Source organism: Xenopus laevis, chromosome 4L (assembly GCF_017654675.1).
Source record: "Xenopus laevis strain J_2021 chromosome 4L, Xenopus_laevis_v10.1, whole genome shotgun sequence".
Classification (NCBI taxonomy): domain Eukaryota; kingdom Metazoa; phylum Chordata; class Amphibia; order Anura; family Pipidae; genus Xenopus; species Xenopus laevis.
The window spans coordinates 1946176-1964128 of record NC_054377.1 but is presented as its reverse complement, the minus strand read 5'-3'; the positions used below and the strand labels follow the sequence as shown (position 1 = coordinate 1964128).

At 46.2% G+C, this 17953-nt stretch overlaps 1 protein-coding gene across 1 annotated transcript; it reads right to left on the bottom strand.

Moving 5' to 3' along the window:
- Positions 1 to 897: 897 nt before the first annotated feature.
- LOC779088 (ras-related protein R-Ras2) lies at positions 898 to 14814 on the bottom strand. Its single transcript, XM_018257238.2, has 5 exons — positions 14632 to 14814; positions 2884 to 2971; positions 2664 to 2766; positions 1662 to 1770; positions 898 to 1020 (listed from the first exon to the last, which is right to left on the bottom strand). Exons 1-5 carry the CDS (start codon positions 14722 to 14724, stop codon positions 898 to 900), a joined length of 516 nt encoding a protein of 171 aa, XP_018112727.1. The 5' UTR covers positions 14725 to 14814.
- Between the last annotated feature and the right edge of the window lie 3139 nt (positions 14815 to 17953).

The window sequence follows — 17953 nt, the reverse complement described above, 5'->3', positions numbered from 1 at the left end:
AATATACAGAGAAGGAATGTTCTGGGCACACAATAAGCTATACCCTCATACTGTACTGTCTAAGGGAATCAATATGGCACCTCCTCCTCCCATATGTATAAATACAAATATACAGAGAAGGAATGTTCTGGGCACACAATAAGCTATACCCTCATACTGTACTGTCTAAGGGAATCAATATGGCACCTCCTCCTCCCATATGTATAAATACAAATATACAGAGAAGGAATGTTCTGGGCACACAATAAGCTATACCCTCATACTGTACTGTCTAATGGAATCAATATGGCACCTCCTCCTCCCATATGTATAAATACAAATATACAGAGAAGGAATGTTCTGGGCACACAATAAGCTATACCCTCATACTGTACTGTCTAAGGGAATCAATATGGCACCTCCTCCTCCCATATGTATAAATACAAATATACAGAGAAGGAATGTTCTGGGCACACAATAAGCTATACCCTCATACTGTACTGTCTAAGGGAATCAATATGGCACCTCCTCCTCCCATATGTATAAATACAAATATACAGAGAAGGAATGTTCTGGGCACACAATAAGCTATACCCTCATACTGTACTGTCTAAGGGAATCAATATGGCACCTCCTCCTCCCATATGTATAAATACAAATATACAGAGAAGGAATGTTCTGGGTGAAGGTGACATATAAAATTAAAAGTGTTACCAGGATTCTACCATATACACCATGTTATTGGCCACTGGGGGGCACTGTTTTACTGGAGCCTAAGAATGAGGGAGCCTCTTACAATCAGATCATTGTCTACTGGCCGTGTTTTTACTGAATATGAAGTGAAAATTATATAACTCTGCATACTTAAAATACTTTCCCTTACAGCTGCAGGCTTACATAATGTAAAGATTGAGAGGCTCACCTTACAACTCTAACAAGTTCATGAAAAGCTTGGTCTACATTCATTCTGATTTTCGCTGAAGCCTCCATGTATGTGACTTTGAGCTGCCGTGCCAACTGCTGCCCCTCCTCCTGTGTTACCTGGAATATAAAACAACATCAGATTTGTTTTAATACTATTTTAATCATTTCATCTAGTCACAAATTACATTTTAGGATCACTTTAAATTGTTCCTGCTGAATTGTGCTTAGTACAGGGAATACCTATGCTGCCATAGTTTTATGGGATCTCTCTGTACAGACTATGAGCAAACTTAGGGACTGTTCCTGCTGAATTGTGCTTAGTACAGGGAATACCTATGCTGCCATAGTTTTATGGGATCTCTCTGTACAGACTATGAGCAAACTTAGGGACTGTTCCTGCTGAATTGTGCTTAGTACAGGGAATACCTATGCTGCCATAGTTTTATGGGATCTCTCTGTACAGACTATGAGTAAACTTAGGGGACTGTTCCTGCTGAATTGTGCTTAGTACAGGGGATACCTATGTACCATAGTTATATGGGATCTCTCTGTACAGACTATGAGCAAACTTAGGGACTGTTCCTGCTGAATTGTGCTTAGTACAGGGAATACCTATGCTGCCATAGTTTTATTCGATCTCTCTGTACAGACTATGAGCAAACTTAGGGACTGTTCCTGCTAAATTAAGCTCTCTCTATTTTATGCACACACTCATAGCTGATACTTACTATAATTCACACTGATCCCAATGTATTTACCTGCCTCAGGTGCTCCAAGTCAGCCTTGTTGCCAACCAGAATCATGGGAAATTCATCCCGGTCTTTTACTCGCAGGATCTGTCTTTGGAATTTATAGATTTCTTCAAAACTAGAAAAAAAAACAAAAAAAAAATTAGAAAGAGAATGAAATTATTCCATTCACTTACAAGGAGAGATTCAGAATATCCTGAAATTACCCCCACATACATGCACCCTAGTATTCTCTCCCCTTTTGCACCTAATAATCCCTCCCCTTCTCTCTCCTGCACCCCAGTAGTCCCTCCCTCTCTGACTCCTGCACCACAGTAGAGACAACCCACCTGACCAGCTCGCCACCTCCTTCCCCGTTGCTCTCGCATTTACACTGGTAGAGGAGGGCACAGGCTGATAGGAGTCAGGACTGGGGGTAGGAAGAAGAGGTACCTGCCCAGCGCCCCCCAATCATTGCACCCTAGGCAGCTGCCTCTTCTGCCTCAGCTGCCTAATTCCAGCCCAGCATCCTAATATTCCCTCCATGTCTCACTCCTGCACTTTTGGATCCCCTCCCTCTCACTCCCGCACCCTAATATTACACTCCCTCTTCCCTGCACCTTAGTTTTCCCTTCCTCTCACTCCTGCACCCAAGTATTTCTTCCCTCTCCCTCCTGCACCAAATTATTCCCTCCCTCTCCCTCCTGCACCTTAGGATCCCCTCCAGGTCTCACTCCTACACCCTAGTATTCCACCCTCTCTCTCTCTCTCTATACACTGCACCCTAATATTCCCTCCCTCTCACTCCGGCACCCTAATATTCCCTCCCGCACCCAAGTATTCGCTCCATTTCACTCCTGCACCATCCCTCACACTTCTGCACCTTAGTATCCCCTCCAGGTCTCACTCCTGCACCCTAATATTCCCTCCCCCAGCATCAGTGAGGGATGTGTATGGATGTTGCACCCACAGAACCTGTAGCAGAACCAGGAAGCAACATCTGAAAGAATAACGAGGCCCAATGTGTCTCACCTTCCCTTGTCTGTGACCGAAAATACGAGCAGGAACCCCTCTCCTGTCCTCATGTACTGCTCCCTCATTGCCCCGAACTCCTCCTGCCCCGCCGTGTCCAGAACTGGAAGAGAACAAAGGAAACCATAAATATCCCAGCATCCTCTGCAAACTCATCCCCCAGCAGTTACATATGGGAGGGAGCTGCCATACACAGTACGAGGGCGTGGCTTCTACTCACTGTCCAATCGCGCTGCTCTGTCGTCTATGACGCATTGCTTGGTGTAGGAATCTTCAATCGTTGGGTCGTAATCCGTCACAAAGTAAGACTGAGAAATAAAGGGCACAAAATGAACATTTCAATAACAGTTTGAGGTGAAGAAACAAATCTTGTTGCACGAGACTTTGTTGCACGAGACTTTGTTGCACGAGACTTTCTTGCAGTCAGACATAAACACAAACATTCAGCACAAATGAACAGCAGGTGTAGGAAACAGAAGTGGCCACTAGAGGTCACTGTTACTCTGGAGAATTATCACATACACAGTACAGACAAACTGCAACATGTCAACTTGTAATTAATAATAACTGGCAAAATGATTCCCACGAAGGCGCCAGTAGGGACACATTGTACCACCTGTGGCACCGAAACAGCGACCCGTGACTTGCAAAGGTGATTCATCTCCCCCAATCACATTCACAACCAACACCAACCTCAGTTGCACTTTAACAGAACATAAGAAACTTCATCCCTTAATTTATTATTATTATAAAACAAATGAGATTATTAAGACAAACAAGCCATTTCCCCATTAGATGCAAAATGTTACACAAGGACAGTCGGGGCTGCACTGCGATTTCTCCCTCAGTATAAATAAACCACGTGGCTCCTCCCACTAATTCCTCTTCATTCATCTGCCCCTCAAAGGAAAAAGAAGTGTCACATTGGGCAACGTTTACTCTGTTGGAACTCTAAGTATCACTCATGTATTATAAGGGATAATGTACCCCCTACTGTAAATGATAAGGATATTAGAAGTCACTGAGGGGTTGTTCTGTGACCATATAAAGACACAAGGCTGCAGGCTGAGTTATACAGGGAACTCTGAGTATCACTCATGTATTATAAGGGATAATGTACCCCCTACTGTAAATGATAAGGATATTAGAAGTCACTGAGGGGTTGTTCTGTGACCATATAAAGGCACAAGGCTGCAGGCTGAGTTATACAGGGAACTCTGAGTATCACTCATGTATTATAAGGGATAATGTACCCCCTACTGTAAATGATAAGGATATTAGAAGTCACTGAGGGGTTGTTCTGTGACCATATAAAGGCACAAGGCTGCAGGCTGAGTTATACAGGGAACTCTGAGTATCACTCATGTATTATAAGGGATAATGTACCCCCTACTGTAAATGATAAGGATATTAGAAGTCACTGAGGGGTTGTTCTGTGACCATATAAAGGCACAAGGCTGCAGGCTGAGTTATACAGGGAACTCTGAGTATCACTCATGTATTATAAGGGATAATGTACCCCCTACTGTAAATGATAAGGATATTAGAAGTCACTGAGGGGTTGTTCTGTGACCATATAAAGGCACAAGGCTGCAGGCTGAGTTATACAGGGAACTCTGAGTATCACTCATGTATTATAAGGGATAATGTACCCCCTACTGTAAATGATAAGGATATTAGAAGTCACTGAGGGGTTGTTCTGTGACCATATAAAGGCACAAGGCTGCAGGCTGAGTTATACAGGGAACTCTGAGTATCACTCATGTATTATAAGGGATAATGTACCCCCTACTGTAAATTCTAAATTAAAAACTGAAAACATTTTGTCATCAAAAAATCAGGTGTTTAACAGAGACCCCAATCAAAAATAACACATACAGTAAGGATTGTGCCCCATATAGTTGTACTCCTTGCTCCCATCTAATGACTGACTTGCCTGTACATTTCTTTAAAGATATAAAATCTCAGTATTTAAGAGAAGGGGGAGAGAGAATGTGAATAAATGGGAGAATGTTTCGATATAATGTAACAAGTTGCCATTCAGTCGACATTGAATCAATAGACACTTCCCTCGCTGTTTGTTCAGATCCCCAGTGTGTTATAGACACGGAGCAGCTGAATATTCGGTTTGTTCCCCGTTTCCCCCCCTGCCTGGTACACGAGTGGATCGGCCCGGACAATGGGAACAACAAGCTCCTTCTGCTGCCGGCCAAGAACAATCTCTGCACAAAGAATGGAAAATATGCGTCAGCCTCTGGGTCAAAGCCAACGACGACAAACAGCCTGACGGGGTCAGACGATTCCATAAAACCGTAATTCCATTTCCAAGATCAGTTCTCCTGATCCACACAAGGTGGCGCTGTTCTGCTGCTGGTTATGGGAAGGATTACGTATTGTTAACAGGTACAAAGTGGTACTACAAGTGGCTCATTTACTTTTATAACATTTCACAGTCTTACAACTAAAAACCACAGACCCTTCCTCTGTATTTCTGTAAAATCTCCTTATAATCACAGGGAGTTCACCCTACTGACCCACACAGGTGATTGGGCAGAAATGGTCAGATATAAAAGGGGCCCAAAGAATTCCATGACCAATGAGGGTTTCCTACCTGATAGACAGATTTTAATTCATCAAGTCAATGAAATGTTTGCATATACCTCCCTACACCTGGACCTCCTGCTTTCCTTCAGTCATGGGATTCTTCTACTCCTGGGCCTATCTACTTTCCTTTAATGGTTGGATTCTTCTACTCCTGGGCCTATCTACTTTCCTTTAATGGTGGGATTCTTCTACTCCTGGGTCAATCTGCTTTCCTTCAGTCATGGGATTCTTCTACTCCTGGGCCTATCTGCTTTCCTTTAATGGTGGGGTTCTTCTACTCCTGGGCCTATCTGCTTTCCTTTAATGGTGGGATTCTTCTACTCCTGGGCCTATCTACTTTCCTTTAATGGTTGGATTCTTCTACTCCTGGGCCTATCTGCTTTCCTTTAATCAGGGGATTCTACTCCTGGGCCTATCTACTTTCCTTTAATCAGGGGATTCTACTCCTTGGCCTATCTACTTTCCTTTAATGGTGAGAGATTCTTGGTTAATCTGCTTTCCTTCAGTCATGGGCTTCTTCTTCTCCTGGGCCTATCTGCTTTCCTTTAATGGTTGGATTCTTCTACTCCTGGGCCTATCTGCTTTCCTTCAGTCAAGGGATTCTTCTACTCCTGGGCCTATCTACTTTCCTTTAATGGTGGGATTCTTCTACTCCTGGGCCTATCTACTTTCCTTTAATGGTGGGATTCTTCTACTCCTGGGTTCAATCTGCTTTCCTTCAGTCATGGGCTTCTTCTACTCCTGGGCCTATCTGCTTTCCTTCAGTCAAGGGATTCTTCTACTCCTGGGCCTATCTGCTTTCCTATAATGGTGGGGATCTTCTACTCCTGGGTCAATCTGCTTTACTTCAGTCATGGGCTTCTTCTACTCCTGGGCCTATCTGCTTTCCTTTAATGGTGGGATTCTTCTACTCCTGGGCCTATCTACTTTCCTTTAATGGTTGGATTCTTCTACTCCTGGGCCTATCTGCTTTCCTTCAGTCATGGGCTTCTTCTACTCCTGGGCCTATCTGCTTTCCTTCAGTCAAGGGATTCTTCTACTCCTGGGCCTATCTGCTTTCCTATAATGGTGGGGTTCTTCTACTCCTGGGTCAATCTGCTTTACTTCAGTCATGGGCTTCTTCTACTCCTGGGCCTATCTACTTTCCTTTAATGGTGGGATTCTTCTACTCCTGGGCCTATCTGCTTTCCTTCAGTCATGGGCTTCTTCTACGACTGGGCCTATCTGCTTTCCTTCAGTCAAGGGATTCTTCTACTCCTGGGCCTATCTGCTTTCCTTCAGTCAAGGGATTCTTCTACTCCTGGGCCTATCTACTTTCCTTTAATGGTGGGATTCTTCTACTCCTGGGCCTATCTGCTTTCCTTTAGTCATGGGCTTCTTCTACTCCTGGGCCTATCTACTTTCCTTTAATGGTGGGATTCTTCTACTCCTGGGCCTATCTGCTTTCCTTTAGTCATGGGCTTCTTCTACTCCTGGGCCTATCTACTTTCCTTTAATGGTGGGATTCTTCTACTCCTGGGCCTATCTACTTTCCTTCAGTCATGGGATTTTACTCCTGGGCCTATCTGCTTTCCTTTAATGGTGTTATTATTCTACTCCTGGGCCTATCTACCTTCCTCCAGACAAGGGATTCTTCTACTCCTGGGCCTATCTACTTTCCTTTAATGGTGGGATTCTTCTACTCCTGGGCCTATCTACTTTCCTTCAGTCATGGGATTATTCTACTATTGGGATACCAGCTTTCCTTCAGTCGTTGAATTCTACTCCCGGCCTACCTACTTTCCTTCAGTTGTTGGGATTCTACAACTGTACAAACCTCAAATACTCTGGGACTGTAGAAAGGCAGAATAAAACACAAGGTGATGGCACATGGGGGCGTAATCTTAATTGGGGTATTTTAGTTTAGGGAGAAGCACCTAAAGCCATCGCTGCTGCCCCCCTGCTGACCTGAATGGGAACCATGATATCATTGTGCCAATAATAAAAGAGGCCATAGCTTTAATATATATACAATATTAATAATGTCCTTCTCTCCATTATCATAACATTCCCCCATGTGTTAATATAGTCACCAGACTATAAAGGCCACAATAAACCAACCCATTTAACATCTTAACTGTGAATAGAGCAGCAGAGAATGGAGGGAGGAGTGTGAGTACACAAATAATAGGAGTGTCATTGGATGGACGTTCCGCTCAGACTCCTAATGAGACCTGACTCAGCTTAATGCTATGCCAACGTCTGCATTCCTGCACCGACTGAGTAAATACCAGAGCCCTGGCCCTCCCGATACCCCCGTATCCCTGCCCCCCACCTTCTGCTTCTCTAATCAGTCCCAGGCATCTCCTGCCGGCACTGCTGTAACTGTGACTCATGGGGAAGTAGCATATGCCACTGTGTAATGTTTCCAGATTGTAAGCTCACTGGGGCAGGGACATTCTCAGCGCAGTCCTGCGATGCAAGATACAAACATAATAAGGTCAACTTCCCCTTTAAAAGTGAAATTTATCTTTCCCTTCTTTCATATTTTTCATCTTTTTCCAATGGAAGTTGGAGGTGCGACGCTATCTTCTCTCCCCCCCCATGTCTGCCGGCAGTTTGGGGGGCTCTGGAAATGAGGTTCAGACAGCGATTAAAATAAGGAAGGTATAAATAGTGGAGCCTGTGAATAAAGCAGAGTTATATTTCCACTTTCTGTCTGGGAAGATTAAGATTCCAGCCTCTAATTAAAGCCCCTACGTCTGTTTCCCACTGTGGGGGGATTCTGCCTACAAAGACCCTCACAAATGGCAGACGACTTGACTCGCTGGTGCAACAGCTGTTTGTCTGTCCTGACTCAGTCCTGTCTCCTCCATCTAATATTAGTAATGTGTCATTTACTAACCATCAGCCACAAGGGATCAGACATATTATGGGCTTCCAGCAATGCCAAACAATCCTATCGGAAACCCCCAAATATTACTCTGACTGTGTATATAAAGCACCAACATGTAAAGTCTGTATACACTGTCTATATCAGCCATAAAGCAGGACAGGACTGCTGCTTACAATGGGGATCAGATAGGATCTGTGCAGCCACTGGGACAGAATGTTCTGTTATACAGATAGCTAGAATCTCAGCTGCCATAAAGCAGGACAGGACTGCTGCTTACAATGGGGATCAGATAGGATCTGTGCAGCCACTGGGACAGAATGTTCTGTTATACAGATAGCTAGAATCTCAGCTGCCATAAAGCAGGACAGGACTGCTGCTTACAATGGGGATCAGATAGGATCTGTGCAGCCACTGGGACAGAATGTTCTGTTATACAGATAGCTAGAATCTCAGCTGCCATAAAGCAGGACAGGACTGCTGCTTACAATGGGGATCAGATAGGATCTGTGCAGCCACTGGGACAGAATGTTCTGTTATACAGATAGCTAGAATCTCAGCTGCCATAAAGCAGGACAGGACTGCTGCTTACAATGGGGATCAGATAGGATCTGTGCAGCCACTGGGACAGAATGTTCTGTTATACAGATAGCTAGAATCTCAGCTGCCATAAAGCAGGACAGGACTGCTGCTTACAATGGGGATCAGATAGGATCTGTGCAGCCACTGGGACAGTATGTTCTGTTATACAGATAGCTAGAATCTCAGCTGCCATAAAGCAGGACAGGACTGCTGCTTACAATGGGGATCAGATAGGATCTGTGCAGCCACTGGGACAGAATGTTCTGTTATACAGATAGCTAGAATCTCAGCTGCCATAAAGCAGGACAGGACTGCTGCTTACAATGGGGGGGGAGAGTAGCAGAAGCCTCACAGATTCCTGATGTCGCTGCATTTAGTTATTGCATTTGCAGCCGTCGCATTTCTCTCTCTCGGCTCAGATGATTTCACGTAACGATCGCTCCGGCCAAAGTCTGGGAGTTGCGGTGACTCACCCCATCGCCAGTGATAAATACCTTTCCCTTTCTCCCTGGGGGGCGCAGTTATCACAATGACATCAGCCTGAAGGGATTAGAGAGTTTCCAGGCCCCTGGGGGCCACAGGAGATTTAATGACTCAGAGGAGGGAAAAAAAAAAAAAAACCATCTGCAGGCGAAATAAAGGAGCGTCTTCCTTAATTAACGAGGCAGAAGGATTTAATTATCGGAGCAGTTCGAGGGAGGCCCAGAGACTGACGCTGGCGAAATACTAACGAGACGAGATCATTAAGGAATTTGTAATTGGGTCTGGAACGGGTTCATAAAGCAGAGGGGAAATTAACCCTTTCCTGTTCTGGTTCCCAGAGTTCATCTGCAGGAGGTCAGGCTGGGGACCCCCTCATTATATTACTGGGAGAGACATAACTGCAGGGGATACACCCCAAGGGGCCCTACAAGGACAGTGGCACCTCCCACGAATTTCTCCTGTTTCGGCGAAATATTCGTGAAAAATTTTGAAAATCGAAATTGACGCCCGCGTCCGAAAAGTAGTTTGTCAATTTTGACGGTGGCGTTAAAGTCAATGGGCGTCCCAACAGTGTTGACGCGCGGCGATTTTGACGCGAGCAACTTTTTTGAAGCAGTCGAATTTTTGCTGGAGATTCGCCAATTTATTCGCCGGCTGCGAAATTTGCCGCAAATTAGTGATTTATTCACCCATCACTAGTTGGGACCCATTGCACTAATACAGTATAGTAATACAGAAACATCACTTTACAAGGGGGACTCCACCTAAAAACTTGGGGGTTTCCCAAAACGTAACGTAAATGTAATCGCTATTCAAAGCATTGTCACTTTCTGCTCTCGGGTTCTGACTCCTGAAACAATGTAGCAGAGGTCCATTCTCCTCCAGGTTCTGCAATAGGCTACACTGCGTCAGGAGTCACAACCGGCAGTACAGAGAATATTAGCAAAGGGGTTACGGCTTTGCAATGACATTTTTCTTTTATTGTGCCAAAAATAAAGAGAGTTTGTGGGTGGGGTTTCTCTTTATTTAGAATAGAGAAGTAACGTGGGGCTTGTGTTTCTTTTCCAGTGAAAGGGTTTTGGAGGGGGTAGCGACCGAGCCCGAACCCAACGCATTTCGCCAACCACACGGGGCCCCACCTCCAGCAGAAATAAACAGGCAGCGCCACCTTCCCACATCTGACGGCACCCACCACTTTCACTTTCCTCTGCCGAATGTGCCCGACCCACGCACACCTGCTCCCCTGAGAGGATTAAAGGGGAAGCTAAACCAATCTTTAGCCCTATTTACCTTTCATTTTGCAACTGAAAGAAAATGCATCCCTATGGAACAGGGCAACAGATTATCTATAGCCTCCCTGCAGTAAAGTTTTCTTTGTTTCCGGGGGAGAGAACACACAGTAACTGGGTGGCGGATCAAACGCCAGGAGAGCAAATAAATCGCAATATTGACACAAGTCGTGGGAAGAACAAAGTGTGACACAGTTGTGTGACCGGCGGCCGGATGTTAAATCCGCACACAACACAACACACAGGGCGGCACCGCTTTGTACATCTGCCATGAGACTGCGCCAGCTGCTAACTCTGGGTGTGGCTTTGGGAGCCATAAGCCACACCCTCATCATCATCATCATTCCCTTGCCCTCCAATCTGGCACCAAGTGGGTTAAAGTATTCAGTGTAACTTCAACCCCCTTCATTATGTGACTGGGTGTGGCCACCTTTATGTAATAACATCGCCAGGTCCATGTTGTGATGTCATAGGGAGGGCTCATGCTCATACTGTGATGTCATAGGGAGGGTTCATGCTCATACTGTGATGTCATAGGGAGGGTTCATGCTCATACTGTGATGTCATAGGGAGGGTTCATGCTCATACTGTGATGTCATAGGGAGGGTTCATACTCATACTGTGATGTCATAGGGAGGGTTCATGCTCATACTGTGATGTCATAGGGAGGGTTCATGCTCATACTGTGATGTCATAGGGAGGGCTCATGCTCATACTGTGATGTCATAGGTAGGGTTCATGCTCATACTGTGATGTCATAGGCTAAGTAGATATTACTGGGCCCCACAGCAAATTTATTTTAGGGGCCCAGAGATATCCAGAGATTTTGCCAATAAATGTAGAAATCGCCATTAATTAGGGCCCCTATACCTCGTGGGCCCTCCTGCAGCCGCTGGGTCTGCTTCCTTGGTAGTTCCGCCCCTGCTTACACCTATTCTGTGATTGGAGCTCATTTATTGCCCCCTCCCCGGCATCATCCAATCCCATCCGCGAGTCTATTCGATTAAATGTCTCGTCGGTATAAAGCAAAAAGCAGGATTTTCTTTCCTCGTAGTCGCTGGAATTATGGAAGATTATTCCTGGAGTGAGAGTCACGTCAGATATTCAGGCGCTACGGAGTAGGAACCAGCAGTTGCGCAGTCAAAGAGAAATCATTAAAGACAAATAAAGATTAGAGCGTTGTGACTACAGCGTCTTTGTATCGTCATATTTACATGATACGTCTCCCCGGGCTGCGGACATTAACCCTTCAGGTCTGTATCAAGTTACTGCGCTGACTGACCAGCAAGAACACCCTTTGTTTCCCAGTCCTGCAGGAACAGCAGCTCTTCCCTTTATTTCCTATTACAAGGAATCATGAGACCCCCGACCCTAATTATTAACCCCTCACACATCTCAGCTCCCCCTTCTAGGGAAATGTTCTTAAAGGCGCAGGGTTTGGATACAGATTCTGCAGCCTGTCCAGTCCGTTGGCTCCAGTCCTGTGACGAGACTCATTAAAGCTGCACTTGGCCCTCTGGGTCCAAAACTCAAGTCTCTTCTTAGAAATGTTTATGAACCCGCTGAGCTGTTCCAGCTACAAATGTGCACGAGTCGTACTTTCCAGCCCAGCACCGGCTTTATATTTATCTGTCACTTTCTGTCTGTCTGTATCCTCTGCTCTGCTGGTTCTGACTCGTGAAATGCAGAAACCCGCTGACTAACAGGACTGGTTCCTACTACATTGTTTCAAGAGTCAGAACCGGAGAACAAAAAGAGACACATTAAAGTCACTTACTGACAAAAAGTGAAACAATAAATCACAATTAATAAAACAGAGAGGATCATGGGAATCACCGTATATTATATATTGTGGGGTCGGTGATGATGTAGAATGTGCAGGAAATGGAACAGTTCAGCTAAAGGAAACTTTGTATCTTTGTTTCCCGAAATGATACACAGGAAACTTCTCTCTTTGGGGGAAACAGGGGGTGACAGTGAGAGATGAATGGCCGTGGGGGTGGGAGTGGCTGTTCTGTGCCCCCCGCACTATTCCATTCGCCTCCTCTCTAGCCAATCACAATTCAGCAGGAACAGTCCCTAAGTTTGCTCATAGTCTGTACAGAGAGATCCCATAAAACTATGGCAGTATAGGTATTCCCTGTACTAAGCACAATTCAGCAGGAACAGTCCCTAAGTTTGCTCATAGTCTGTACAGAGAGATCCCATAAAACTATGGTACATAGGTATTCCCTGTACTAAGCACAATTCAGCAGGAACAGTCCCTAAGTTTGCTCATAGTCTGTACAGAGAGATCCCATAAAACTATGGCAGCATAGGTATTCCCTGTACTAAGCACAATTTAGCAGGAACAGTCCCTAAGTTTGCTCATAGTCTGTACAGAGAGATCCCATAAAACTATGGCAGCATAGGTATTCCCTGTACTAAGCACAATTCAGCAGGAACAGTCCCCTAAGTTTGCTCATAGTCTGAACAGAGAGATCCCATAAAACTATGGTACATAGGTATTCCCTGTACTAAGCACAATTCAGCAGGAACAGTCCCCTAAGTTTGCTCATAGTCTGAACAGAGAGATCCCATAAAACTATGGTACATAGGTATTCCCTGTACTAAGCACAATTCAGCAGGAACAGTCCCTAAGTTTGCTCATAGTCTGTACAGAGAGATCCCATAAAACTATGGCAGCATAGGTATTCATACAAATTGAAAGTTGACTTGATCTTGTGCCCTGACTCCTTACTGGTCGATGATCGACACTGGGGAGCCTATACCCCACATGTGACAAGGCCAGAGATGGTGTCTGCCAAATCTATTGGACTGTTTTACTCACAGGGGTACCCAGGGTACAAATAAACACTCACCCCAAATCTCCCCCTAACTGACCTTCAGACTGGGCCCCCTTAGCTCATAACAAGGTTACAGATATATAGAAACATTGGGGTGTCACCCTGCTATAGTTCCAGGGGTACCCAGGGTACAAATAATCACTCACCCCAAATCTCCCCCTAACTGACCTTCAGACTGGGCCCCCTTAGCTCATAACAAGGTTACAGATATATAGAAACATTGGGGTGTCACCCTGCTATAGTTCCAGGGGTACCCAGGGTACAAATAAGCACTCACCCCAAATCTCCCCCTAACTGACCTTCAGACTGGGCCCCCTTAGCTCATAACAAGGTTACAGATATATAGAAACATTGGGGTGTCACCCTGCTATAGTTCCAGGGGTACCCAGGGTACAAATAATCACTCACCCCAAATCTCCCCCTAACTGACCTTCAGACTGGGCCCCCTTAGCTCATAACAAGGTTACAGATATATAGAAACATTGGGGTGTCACCCTGCTATAGTTCCAGGGGTACCCAGGGTACAAATAAGCACTCACCCCAAATCTCCCCCTAACTGACCTTCAGACTGGGCCCCCTTAGCTCATAACAAGGTTACAGATATAGAGAAACATTGGGGTGTCACCCTGCTATAGTTCCAGGGGTACTCAGGGTACAAATAAGCACTCACCCCAAATCTCCCCCTAACTGACCTTCAGACTGGACCCCCTTAGCTCATAACAAGGTTACAGATATATAGAAACATTGGGGTGTCACCCTGCTCTAGTTCCAGGGGTACCCAGGGCACAAATAATCACTCACCCCAAATCTCCGCCTAACTGACCTTCAGACTGGGCCCCCTTAGCTCATAACAAGGTTACAGATATATAGAAACATTGGGGTGTCACCCTGCTATAGTTCCAGGGGTACCCAGGGTACAAATAAACACTCACCCCAAATCTCCCCCTAACTGACCTTCAGACTGGGCCCCCTTAGCTCATAACAAGGTTACAGATATATAGAAACATTGGGGTGTCACCCTGCTATAGTTCCAGGGGTACCCAGGGTACAAATAAGAAGGTTACAGCTACAGTTATAGAGAAATATTGGGGTTTTATAGAGAGAGTAATTGGGGAGGGGTCGGGAGGGGTCGGAGAGAGATGAGGGGACAGTCTGAGCTGAGTGGCCAATGAGAATAGATCTAATAACCCCGGGCAGTGGATGAGGAATTAGCGGAAGGATTGGGGAGCCGGTGGGTCAGAGGGTCGGGGGTCGCGCACAGTAAATGTCTTTGGCCAATGGCCGTTACTCACCTGGATAAACTGGATGGTGAGCGCTGACTTCCCGACCCCGCCTCCTCCCACGACCACCAGCCGCTGCTTCTCCTGCCCAGACCCGTGTGACATCCCGGGGAGAGGAGACCGCGGGGCAAACACTGCGCCCAATGAGCGCCCGGATCGCTCCCACCAAGAGCTGCGAATGACGTCAAGGGTAGAGGCGGTCTCTCCATTATGCTAATATAGTCCCCGCCTCCTTACCAATCAGCTCTCTTGATTTCTATTGAGGGGTGGAGTGACGCTTAACTGCACGGCGAGGGGTGGGGCTCAACCCTTCAAATCAAGAATAATGGGCGGGGCCTTATGGAATATTCTAATGAATCCTTTATATTTAGTAGGCGGTGGGCGTTGCTGGGTTACAGCAGTGGGCGGGGCTGGGGTGTGGGTCGGAGCCGTGGAGAAGGGGAGTCGGCCCAGTCTGGTGCTGAATGAGATCGGGACGAGAGATTGGTGGAGCCGGGGGAGTAGAAATGCCAATCAGGCTCCTCCCTCCGGCTGCAGATGCCTCTGGGGCGGAGCTATTGGGGTGTGATTGTGTGAGGGGTACATGGGGCCCCTATAATGAGTATTTCTCAGCCTAAACCCAAATTTGTACCGTATTTACTCGATCACTTGGGTACTGTTGCGTCATTGCTGTTCCTGTGACGTCACTAGTGTCAGTGGCTCTGCTAGTGAATGTGGGGGTGGCTGTGGCCCCCCTATATATTACTGAGGACCCCCCTGAAGCCCAACCTCCAGTCCCAGCACAAGGGATTTATTGGGGGGGTGTCTGACAGGTGCTGTTGTACTATTTGAGCTCAGGGGCCCAATACTGAGTGTGGCCCTCCTGCAGCCAAGACAATAGACAGGCCCCGCCCTGAAACATTAGTGACCAGCCAATTGGAATCTGTCCCTGGTTATTGGGGGGCTCTTCCCGGCCTCCTGGCTGACAATGAGGCCCCTATATAATATTTATATATTACATAATATTATTGGTCTTTAATTGATTTATTTCTTTATAGAACGACCTGATCCTGCAGAATAATTCACTTACGACCCCAGACCTGGTTATTCAGCCTGAGATCAGCGCCGCCCCTTCGTTTATATCCTTATTTCCCAGCATCCCCCGCGGGACCAATTTCACATCAGTATTACCGTATTTATTATAATACAGGCGAGGGGATTTCAGGGCAATTTCCTATGGGCTTTCCAAATCATAAGGGACCCCTGATGCTCTTGTATATAGGGGGGGTCTGGGGCCAACCATTACTGCTACCTCTGTACACCCCCCAACTGCAACCCCCTTCTGCCTCTGACGCCCCAAATCCAACCGCAACCCCTTATTTAATATTATTGTGGGGGAACTCAGTGGTACCTTTATTAATACTAGGGATGCAGCGGAGCCACTAGTTTAGATCCGTCCGAACCTTTCAAATCCTTCAAGAAAGATTCGGCCGAATGCCGATCCGAATCCTAATTTGCAGTGGTAAGAGGGAAAACATATTTTAAAGTCAATATAAACCGATATATTTACCCTTCCCTCTTTGTTCTGGTATCAAGAACCTTTACTTCCATCCAGAGCAATTTAATGAATAAATCCAGTAATTGGGTAATGACAGCAATAGGCGCAGGATTGTGCAAAGTGCCTTTATTTACCAACGCAACATGTTTCGAGCTTCGCAGCTCTTTTTGTATGTGGCCACTTCCTTGTCACGTGATTTCCATCCCCGAATCTAATTTGCATATGGAAATGAAGATTTCGGATTCAGTTCGGCCGGGCAGAAAGATTCGGCTGAATCCAAATCCTGAGCCGAATCCTGACCGAAACCCGAACCGAATCCGGGATTCATTTCACCCCTAATTAATTCACCTCCAAAGTGAGGCCCCTCCAGACTTCCAGTAGCCAGAGGAGATGATGAGAAAGCCCCACAGCAGTCACATGTGCAAACTGCACTCTCATCTCTGGAATGAACGAGGTTTCAGGGATTCCCCAATTCATACACCCTGTGCCCCCAACACCAGGGGAACCCCAAACCTTGTTCCTTATACAGATTATTCCAGAGTTTTCTGCCCCCCATATTGACCCAAATCAGCACCCAGTAAAGACATTGTGGGTCGTTTATCATTTACTGCCCATGGGCAGTAACCCATGACAACCAATGAAATTGCGGCATTCATTGGTCTACTTGCAGCTGGCTTTATAAAGCTAATCACTGATTGGTTGCTATAGGTAACTGCCCGTGGGCAAATTTGCCAGTGTTGATAAATAAACCCCATTAATTGTTATTTGGCACAAAACATTCAGCAGCCCCGACACATTCCTGAGACCCCCCCCCCACATTCCAGAGGCGACTTTCTCTTTCCATGGACAGATCTTTTACTTTTAATCTATTGTTCAAAACTCCTCTTTTCTCCATTCATGTCCCACGGACCCAACCGGTGTTTTAAATCCAGTCTCGGCGGTACCATCAGACTGTGCCGGATACGGGATCTGGGGAAAAGGAGAGACTTTATGATCCAAATGGCACCAGGTCATATATATAAATATATACAGTATATAACATTATTATTGTATAAAGGAGATACTGATACAGAGTTACATAGCAACCAATCAGCACTCAGTATTTACTGGACTTCTTACAGAACATGTGATATATAACATCCTATATACTAACCGAAGGCCTATCTATGTCCCGAGTGGAGGGGAGGCAGATGCGCACGCAACTTCGGTTAGGATCTATGAGATGCGCGCGCAACTTCAGCCGAAAGACATAGATGCGGCCTTCGATTAGCAGATGTGCTGGAAGGTTAGGATCAGAACAGGTTAGGATCGGGGAGGCAGATGCGCTGGAAGGTTAGGATCTAGGGAGGCAGATGCGCTCACCGTCTCCTTCTGCCTCCCGCCGCCTCTTCTTTCCTGCTCACTCAGGCGGCGACCGCTGGAAGGTTAGGATCTAGGGAGGCAGATGCGCTCACCGTCACACTAGGGGAACCGGTTGCGTACCTGCACGAAAGTCTGTATAAGCGTCGGCCATCTTGCTACTCCTCTGCGACTTTGTCATCCGCCCACTGCCAAATCCGCCCACTAAAGTCTGTATAAGCGTCGGCCATCTTGCTACTCCTCTGCGCGTTTGTCATCCGCCCACTAAAGTCTGTATAAGCATCGGCCATCTTGCTACTCCTTTGCAAGTTTGTCTAATGGCGGCGCTAGCGTCACTCTAGGAGGGAACCGGTTGCGTACCTGCACGAAAGTCTGTATAAGCGTCGGCCATCTTGCTACTCCTCTGCGACTTTGTCATCCGCCCACTGCCAAATCCGC